The sequence below is a fragment of the Carassius carassius genome, chromosome 28 (genome assembly GCF_963082965.1).
Source record: "Carassius carassius chromosome 28, fCarCar2.1, whole genome shotgun sequence".
In the NCBI taxonomy this organism is placed as follows: Eukaryota; Metazoa; Chordata; class Actinopteri; order Cypriniformes; family Cyprinidae; genus Carassius; species Carassius carassius.
This window is the reverse complement of record NC_081782.1, coordinates 31549177-31559768: the sequence shown is the minus strand read 5'-3', so window position 1 is coordinate 31559768 and position 10592 is coordinate 31549177. Positions and strand designations below refer to the sequence as shown.

Here is a 10592-nt window from a genome sequence, read left to right as displayed (position 1 = left end):
AGGATGTTACTGTTAAACCATGGAAGAGAGAGTTTCTTTGGTCTACTTTTCCAGGTTATCGTATGTTTACTTATTAATTCACTTAAATTAGAGGCAAAATTGCTTGCACTATGGTTTAAATCTGATTCTTTAATTACCTCTTCCCAATTAACTTCCTTCAAATCATGTTCAAAACTGGCTATTTTTGACTTGGGAATTCCTGTTTTTCTTGGGAATTTTCTATTTTATTATGGTGAAGTAGACGTTTTTTAGTTCACTTTCTTACCATCAGTGTCATGTTATAATCTGAAAGGCCAGTGATGAGATTATAAATTTTTGTTACTCTCTCTGGCCTGTTAGTAAAATGAGATCTATAAGAGTTTAGCTCTTTCTAGTTATTCTAGTGGGTCTATCAATCAGCTGTTTGAATTTAAATTTCTCTATAGTTGTTAAGTTTTAACCATCCAGTTTATGTTAAAGTCCCCAAACATCATAAATTCACAACAGCTGTCAACAAGAGAAAGAATAATTTTCAGTTCATTGTAAAAATTTACATCATGACCTGGAGGATTATAAAGCACAACTAAATGTTCTAAACATTTAAAATGTTTCCTAATATAAATTAAAACACCCCGTCCCCTTCCTTTGGCTCTATCTCTCGTATAACAACTATATTCTGTTATATTAATTAGGTCAGTAGGGACATCATGATTGAACCAAGTCTCAGATAAATACAAAAAATCCAAATTAGAATCAATAAGTAAGTTCTGTATCTATTTTTGGTAGTATGCTTCTTATATTTATATGTCCCCCCAATATTCCTTTAGGTTTAGTTTCAGATTTCCAAATGATTCTAGCATGATTGACAGTTTGAAAGATCCTTGACTTCATCTGTTTCAACGTTGCGCAATTTATTGCTAGTTTTTTTTGCCCTTGCGGGACTCTTTCTTTTTTGACATGCATCCGTTATCACAGACGGGCCGTCATGAGAATAACTGTCCATGGTTGGTATACTATATGGATTATTATGAGGCACAAAACTCACCCCAGTGTCCATGTCAGTGGTCCCGGACTGATCAAACACTACTGCCGCTGTTGCCACTTCTGCTAGACCACATAACTCTGCGCTCCCCTCTGAGCCCGGAGTTTGTAACTTTAACCGCTGCTCGAGTCCACCGGCTCTCCCAGAACACCTGTGGATTCACAGCCACCCAGCTCTGCGTCTCCAACAGCAACGGCTGGATTGGCACATCCACCCAGCCATGCCTCACACCGAGAACCACGCCGACGAGAACTCCCTCTGACCGGCCCACACACAAGGCCAGTGCAAGCTCCTCCACCGGAACAGACGCCATCAAGATCCGGAGCCAGGGTGAGTTGCGAGGATATTATAGAAGTTGTAACCGGCTGTAGTATCACTGCAGGCGACACTGACTGCATCTGGAAGATTTCATATGGTGTTGGGTTAGGCTCTGCATGGAAAAGTGGCCCTGGATTTAGGTGAACATCTCCCGATAGTAGCAGAAGTAGCAATCGTATGCTTGCCGAGGAAAAGCTATTCTTTCGCCGTCTGTTTGTAATTTTGAATGCTGGTTTGAAGACCAGAGCTCGGCCGTCATTAAGAACCTGTGTAAAGATTGCGGCATAACCGAATCCGAAAAAAATATAGTTGTGTTTTCTCTGATAGAATACCCAGTGGGTCGACGATAGTTCGGTGAGCTTTTACAACCAGAGTCCTTGGTGTATTGCACGTGAGTAAAACAGGCATCAGTACTGGAACACCACAGGTACAAATAACAAAATGCAGTCTGGTATTGCTTTGTTCATGTTTGCCTTTGCGTTTACAGATTCATTTCATGATACCATACTGCAAATTGTTTAAAGGCCAGATAATTACCATAAAAGTCAGGCAAAAAAGATTTAAGACCGCGATTTTACATTTTTTATAAAATTCCAGCACATGAGTGGAACCTTCCAAACCCCCCAAGGCAGGTGCCACCATTACTCTTTATTCTGTCCAGAACGGTCCATGAATTTGTTGAAGTGTTCTATGTCTCTATTCTTTATATTTTGTTATTCTTAAAATTATTGTTGTGTTCTAAGTCTGTTTCATACTGTAAACGGACTGTTTAAATAAAGCATTTGAAAAAAAACAAAAATAAATAAATAAAATCACCATAAATCGTCATGAATGTGATTTTCTAATTTTTTTTTTTATTTATTTATTTTATTTTTTGGTTCGTTCCAACGGTCATATGTATTTATCATCGAGTCCAGAGAAAATTTAAGGTTTTGATATATATCAAAATATAATGCATAGTAAGCCTAAGTTTATTAGTAACATTCTTTTACTTGAGTAAACTTCGAATGAACTATCGCTACTTACCTTAGCCTACTGCATTCAAAATTGCAATGGTGTGACTATACATGTTAATTTAAACATTTTAATTGTATTGGTTTATTAAATATGATACACAACGCAATTTGCTTGTAGAAGCAAATCACAAATTTGAGAGGAACATGTTATGAAAGTTAGTTGAGTTGCCAAAGACTGTTCAAACTTCTCTTTATTCCTGTCCCGCAATACATTTGTCACATTAAATAATTATGTACTAAAGTAACATTCATGCAAAACCCCCTTAAATCAGTGTAGTGTCACACAGCGGCAGTCCGAGAAACTACTGAATAGAGACCAAAAAAAATATGTCCACATTTCCAACATCTTTCGATCATATTACATTGATATAAATAAATTTTGTTCATTGTCGGTTTTCCTAACTGTCAAAAACTAATATAGATTAGCTGCGGTTGTTAACCAAGGACTGAAACAAACTGTTACCAGAAATATAATTTCGTAACATTCATTTCTTTCAAGATTCTTGAGAAAATTGTGTTGACCTAGCTGCTATCATTGAAAAATTCCAATCGGGTTTTAAGTCTTAACACAGCATGGAAACTGCACTTTTAAAAGTTGTAAATTATATTTTACTAGAAACAGATAAAGGGAATGTTGTGGCTATGGTGCACTATATTTGATATGGTTGACCACAATATCTTGATTAACTTATCAGAAATTGATATTATGAGTTTAATGAGTAAACAAGCCTGTGTGACCATAGCAACCTGGTATTATCAGAGATGGATTAATTATTATTATTATTTATTTTATTTTTTTTCAATTGAGAAATTATTATATTATTTATTATAGAAATTATTACATTATTAAATCATTATATTAACCATAGGCCTTGGCTGCCGGTCTGTATTACACGCGATATTCAGCATTCAAATGGAGTTTATTATGAATAAATGTAACATAAAGTACATAATATAAAATAGGCCTACAAGAAAACATTTTTATCCATCCTAAGTCCATTACAATTATTATTATTAATATTATTGGCCTATTAGTATTGGTTATATATATATATCTTTTTTTTTTTTCACTGCATTTTGATCTATCTACTTAACAATCTGACTACTTCTGTAAATAATGACCTACTGTAAATGCTTGACACGCCAATAAAAGTTTGATTATGCTGACTGGAATTTTTCTGGAATGCAGTTTAAATTTAACATATATTTCATTTTATTTTGGCTAATTAGTAGATCATAATTATAAATACTATAGTGTTTAGGAATGAATAATTCACATAAATACAATCATAATGCCAAAACTTTACTGGCATAATTGTCAGGCGTTTATTTGCAGAATATATGGTAGGCTAGCAAATTATACAAAACGTTAACTATGTAAAGCTATACACAAATTGAAAATGTAAATAAGCATATATAACAATGAATATAAAAATATAGCTCTAATAGGTTGATATCTCATGGCCACAACATATTATCATATTCCAATTAAATATTATGTCGTGGTCACCACAAAATTAAGTGAACCAAACATATCACCTCCTGGGCACCATTAAAAGGGCTTGAGGAAAGTGTGTTTGGCTTTAGAGGTTATAGCGCTAAAAGATATTTGTCATAAACCACCATGAGTGCTTGTAATGTCTGTCTGATGGATGCCGGGGTGCAGATGTGGTCAGCCTTTTGAATATCAGTTATATAAGTATTCATGGATAAATGACTTGAGTTGCTTTTAAAATATTCACGAGTCCTTTTCCTGGAGTCATTTCAGGTCGAGTCTGAAGTAAAAAAAAAAATTCTCACTAGGGAGATGCTGCGCTTTACAGCGCTGTGTAAAAACAGCGATTCCCAAGGATGAAAACCTTCTTTTATCATGATATTCTTACAACATTCCAAAAGCAAATAAGAAATGTTCACAGATGTTATATTTCTCTGGTCACTTGCGAGTATCCACCATGTTGAATTGGATTTTTCTGAGAACGTCAGTAAGAGCAACATCATGACGTCACTTTACATCACTCAGTAAACTTAAAAATAATAATTTAGGTAGAAGGGTTTACTCAAAAATATTGAGCCACACAAAAAATAAAATTAAAATCCTTGTTCAGAAAATGTAATTCATATTAGTTGCATCAACGATTTAACAGATTTTAATTGCAGTGTTCTTAATATTTAAGTAGTACTGTTCGGGTTTACAGTGAGCCTATTAAGTTAATGGTTTATATATATATATATAAACTGGGACGGTTTGCAGCCGAGTGTGAAGCGGCTGGGATGAGAATCAGCACCTCCAAATCCGAGGCCATGGTCCTCAGTCGGAAAAGGGTGGCTTGCCCACTTCAGGTTGGTGGAGAGTTCCTGCCTCAAGTGGAGGAGTTTAAGTATCTTGGGGTCTTGTTCACGAGTGAGGGAAGGATGGAACGGGAGATTGACAGACGGATCGGTGCAGCTTCTGCAGTAATGCGGTCGATGTACCGGTCTGTCGTGGTGAAGAAAGAGCTGAGCCGCAAGGCGAAGCTCTCGATTTACCGGTCAATCTACGTTCCTACTCTCACCTATGGTCATGAGCTTTGGGTCATGACCGAAAGGACAAGATCCCGGATACAGGCGGCCAAAATGAGCTTTCTCCGCAGGGTGGCTGGGCGATCCCTTAGAGATAGGGTGAGAAGCTCAGTCACCCGGGAGGAGCTCAGAGTAGAGCCGCTGCTCCTCCACATCGAGAGGGGTCAGCTGAGGTGGCTCGGGCATCTGTTTCGGATGCCTCCTGGACGCCTTCCCGGAAAGGTGTTCCGGACACGTCCCACTGGGAGGAGACCCCGGGGAAGACCTAGGACACGCTGGAGAGACTATGTCTCCCGGCTGGCCTGGGAACGCCTCGGTGTCCCCCCAGAAGAGCTGGAGGAAGTGTCTAGGGAGAGGGATGTCTGGGGTTCTCTGCTTAGACCCGGCCCCGGATAAGCGGAAGAAGATGGATGGATGGATGGATGGAAATATTTATATATATATATATGAAGAGTTCAGATGCAAAAGCCTCTAAGTGCCATCTGAAATTTTCATCTAAAATTATGATTTTTATCAAGCTCCTATGCTTAGGTTGAGTCATTTTACTTTAATGGCAACGTGCAGGTCCTTTTCCAGGCTATTAAAGTGAAATAACTGAACATAAATATAGGAGCCTGATAAAAATCCAAATTTTAGCTGAAAATTTCAGATGGCATTTAGAGGCTTTTGCATCGGAACTAATATATATATATATGTAGTATATTATTATTATTGCATTCTAGGAGCCAAAGGAGCCAGCTCATATGATCTTTACCACCTATTAACCTTTACAATTTAATTTTGTAAAAATATCATGCCTTTTCTGCTTTAGTCCTTCTCTATATGATTTAGCAGCTTCCACATTTTTTCCCCATGGTTTAGACATCATAAATTACTAGAACATCATCTTCAGTAGTACATTAACCGTGCAATCCATGCTGTTGTTTAAATCTGTGTATCTCCAATATGGTCGCGCATCCAGATAACTGACGAAACCGTGACCGTGACGTAGTTGCAGACACTCTATTGAGCAGCGGACGATGTTAAATCTATATACATGATACATATCTGAGGACAAACGCATTGTTGGTTGGCCCCACCTAGTGTGCAAGTGTGAATTAGCAGAAGGTGATTAATAGTTTTGCGCTCTGTGTGAAATGACTATTTGACGGTGATTCACCTTCACATCATGCGCAGTGTGAAATGGCCTTAAGCCAGGTTTGCAGCTAAACTCTGTTGTTTTCTGGGTAGTTTGCACACCCGTCTTCCTGTTTTATTTGTTTTTGTCACCAGTATGTTGTCATCGTTAATGAGTCTCACTTGTTTCTTGCTGAGGTCTCGTTATTCCTGTGTATTGTATATCTAACCCGCAGTTAATTAAATTATTTCTCCCATGTTCTTCATCATTGTTATTTTGTGGATTTGTTTTGTTTGTCATAAAGTGATGCAATATGATTGCCTCTCCTCATTTTGCCTGACCTGCTGTGACACTCACATTTCATGAATTTGGACACAGTCAAGTACAAAAAATCATTTTATATCAGTTTGCTGGAGAAGTCTATTCCATCAGAGAATATTTAAAGAATCAAAATCATGGAATGACAAATGACAAAAACTTTAGACAAATTGATTTTTATTATTATTATTATAATTATTTATTTGATCAATTTGGAAAGTCAAATATTGTCTTTATCTCATTCACTTTTAATGTGCATTAATGTGCATAGAGTCTTCAAAGAAAGATGGCTTTGTTGTCCACATTTTGTAAAATGAGAGAAGGTGCGATATCTCTGTTTCTCAGCGTGGGGATGCAATAAGATCATAGAATCGAGGCATGTTGCCAAAACTGCTAAGTTCGGGACTAGTGTCTACTCCATCCGGGCCCTTTGGACTGCTAAAACTGAATTTCTGAAGCAGAGACACGATGAACAGAAAGAGCTCCATACGAGCCAAAGACTCACCCACACAAGAGCGTTTACCTGCAAAGATGCAAGACAGAATAAAAGATCCTGATCATTAATTCTATTTATGCTAAAAGTTATGGTACCTTAATTGTTAGGTGCTGTGCTGAAAATCCTTTACTTGATTTTGTGATATTGGTCAAAAATGACTGGCCTTTAAAATATTGCTTGTAAATCTCTCATTATGCTATATTGTTACCAAATCTTGTATCCAGCATTTGTGTTAACTTGTTTATTTTTCGATAAGCACAGATTTTGTATTTCTTTTCGGAACTGATTGTCTGTAGGCTACTTTGATCTAAGCTTATGCACATTGGTACAATATATATATTGTAGAAAGAACTTTGATTAACTCTACTTTCACATGAGAAACTTCATATATTTTACCTGCAGAAAAGGGAATAAATGCTGGATTCTTTTTAAAGTTGCCATTGTCATCCAGAAAGTGCTCTGGGTTAAAGGTCCAAGGGGTTTCCCACTGTTCCTCATCCCTTAGGACAGAGTGCAACATGGGAATAATTACTGTGTCCTTGGGGGAGAAAAAAAAATCTATTTAAATTTACACAAAATAACCAGATTGAGCACGATGCATTGACAAGAGATTATTAGGAAATATTTTGGGGCATTTTGTGCCATTGTAGGACATTATAATCTAGTAATCTGGAAGATAAGAGGAGTTGACCACTGTATGTGTTCATTCCTACCTTTGGTATTATGTAACCTCTAAATGAGATGTCATGTGTGGCATAATGGGGAACATTTAGTGGGATAATGTCCAGATAGCGCTGTACTTCATGAATCACAGCATCAGTGAAGGGGAGGGACTTCCTGTCATCCATTGTAGGGATTCTGTTCTGTCCAATAACTCTGTCAATCTCCCTTTGCATTTGCTCTGAAATATATCAGAATGTCTTTGCTATTCTTATATATGATCAATAAATGTGAACTAAATAATAATAACAATAAAACAACTATGCAACAGATAAAAGAATAATTAAACTCCAGATAAAAATAGCTAAAAGTATTCCTGTAAAAATACAAATGCAACAAATGAAAGATTTTTGTTTAAAATTTTAGACAAGAAATCAGTTATCATACCACATGACTGTTTCCGATGCTCTTGTAACAAAGATGCTACAATTTAGCTTGAACAAAAATATTTGAAATCTGGTGGATTACTCCCCATGTGTACACACTGTCCTGACAGGCAGGAAATAAATTGTGAACTTCAACTAGTCAAACTATGAAACAGTGAAAGAGTGCAAGAGAAAGAGAGAGAGAGAGGGGGATTTTGGAAAGCCAAAGTTTTATTTAAAAAATAAAATAAAAATAAATAAATAAATAAATGGACACTTATCTATATTCTTGTTTTGTATGTGCACCAACACGACATAATATGAGACTGGGGACTGATGAATGTGATTCATAGTCTTTGTAGTGTGCACTTAACAGCAAGGAGGGCCACTGTAGTCCCTATGTATGTCTTACCCTGTATTTTGGGGTGCTTGATAAGAAGCATCAGGGCATATCTGAGAGTTGTGCTGGTGGTCTCTGTACCAGCTATGAACAGATTCAAAACGGTCCCCAACATGTTATCCTTGTGGAATTCTGTGTCAGGATTGTGTTTCTCCTATATTACAACATAAAGTAACAGAAAATAAATAGTATACTTTGCTGAACATTAGGTAATAATGTAAACAGAAGACATAAGAAAATAAGAAATTCTGAAGAGTTTAAAATTTTGCTTTCGATACCTGTTTGAGTTTGATAGAAAAGCAGTCAATAAAGTCCTTTGGGTCACTGAAATCCAAATTTTGCTCATGTTCCTTGATTTTTTTCAAGATGAAGGCTTTGATGTCTTCTATCTCTTTAAACATGGCATGATGTCTGCCAGGCAAGAGTTGCATTAGTCTAGGGAAGACGTTGTACAGCTGTTGGGGTTGAAAAATTAGTTAAGGAGACATTCACATTCTTTAAAGATCAACCAAGTTACTAGTTATGAGCTATTTTGTCACACCCTGTACATTCCAATTTGCTTCCATGCTTTTATCAGTTTATCATTTATTTTTGAAAGTCCTATAATAAGCCCTGTTAGCAACCTGTTACTTTTTCATTTAAACATGAAAGGATATTTTGTGATTTCTTAAGCTTATCTTTTTTGCTCCATAACCTGTCCCAGACTGTCTCATCTGCTCACCTGACCCTGGGGGCTGCTGATAAAGCGCAGGAGCCTGGAGATGATCTGGAGCAAGTGCAGGAAGTTTTTGTCTTCATAATCAAAGCGCTGGCCAAACACCAATGAACAGATCACATTGGACGCAGCCCGGCTCAGGAAGAAGGCTGCGTCAACTGGTGTTGCTGGAGGAGAAAAAATGTTATCACACAGCTCTGACAGCCGTGAGTGCAGAATGTGTATCACTGCAGTAGTGCTGAACTCAAGAGGTGGAAATGTCAAATGCTCTCTTCTCTTACATTTGGTTTCCTCAAAGTTCTTCAGCAAATGTCTGCTCTCTTCTTGAATCCACTGTTCCATTCGTTTGCGTCCCATTCCGAAATCCCTCAGTGTAGTGAGAGTGAACCGCCTTAGTTGACGCCAGCGATCTCCATTACTGATGGCCAAACCTGCAAAGATGTAAGAGGTATCAACATTTAGAATTAACTCCATTAGACTGACAACATCGGTCTTTGGAAAAAAAAATTACATTAATCTCACCGTAGCCTCTGAGAACTTTGATCAGAAAGGGAATGGGTGCTCGGCCTGTAAAGTGCTCTCCCTGGTCCACTAGAGCCTCTTTCACTGTATCATAACCGACCAGAACCACCATTCTTTGAGGCCCGAGGTATACCGTCATCACAGACCCATAGGTTTTGCTCCACTGTTCAAGAGAACAGATGACAGTTTACCATCACATACTAGTGCAAACTCAGAAAGTGTTTGAGCATTTCAGAAACTATGTAATCTGCTACTCTAAAACCAATGTTTCACAAAGAATTTAGAAATATCTCTGTGGCACAGCTTAATCCAACAATGACAACTCTGCTTGATGCACTGGTAAAAAAAAATCTGCACAAAACCAAAATGCAACAACTTTTCAATAAGATGCAATTCACATGCTTATTTTGAAGCATAACATTCAGAAATACATAGTGCTGCTACTTCTTTTACCTGCATAAAGCTTTTAAAGGGTGCACGCTTGTCCATGATTGGTAAGTTGCCAATCAGTGGCAGTGCCAGTGGCCCCGGGGGCAAAGAAAGTCCACTCGCCTTCCTCTTCCACCAAACGAACATCAACACAGCCAAGACTAAAGCCAACAGCAGTGAGCTAGAGAGTTCCATCTCTCTTCTGTAAAATGTTGCTTACAGCCCAGTTTATATCTTTCTATGTTCTCTCAGTTCCATAACTCTTTATTCTGTGTTCTCTATATATGAAGTGGAGGCAGAGCAGTAAGGGGGCAGTTCCAGCATGAGTGGGACAGAGGTAAAGCATGTGATCAAATACCTCTTGTGCACTTTAACTAGACTGCACCATAATCTCTGTGGTGGAAAGTTGAATTGATTGATTTTTCTTAGCAAAGGCACTTGCACAATTAAACTTTCATCCCATTTTTAATCAGTTTGGTCAAGAGAATTCTTATCAGGTATCTCACCATTTAACATACAAAGAAAATATGTCTGTCTATATTTACGTAAAACAAAGACACAAATAATCTTTCTCGTTGGTTTGCTTATGCTATTTG

General features: G+C 37.4%; 1 protein-coding gene across 1 annotated transcript; it reads right to left on the bottom strand.

The window, feature by feature from the left end:
• Nucleotides 1–6578: 6578 nt before the first annotated feature.
• Nucleotides 6579–10297, bottom strand: LOC132108311 (cytochrome P450 2C42). The gene is made up of 9 exons (XM_059515016.1): nt 10021–10297; nt 9568–9730; nt 9327–9476; nt 9052–9212; nt 8609–8785; nt 8343–8484; nt 7559–7746; nt 7242–7383; nt 6579–6872 (listed from the first exon to the last, which is right to left on the bottom strand). Exons 1-9 carry the CDS (start codon nt 10189–10191, stop codon nt 6691–6693), a joined length of 1476 nt encoding a protein of 491 aa, XP_059370999.1. The 5' UTR covers nt 10192–10297; the 3' UTR covers nt 6579–6690.
• Nucleotides 10298–10592: the final 295 nt, after the last annotated feature.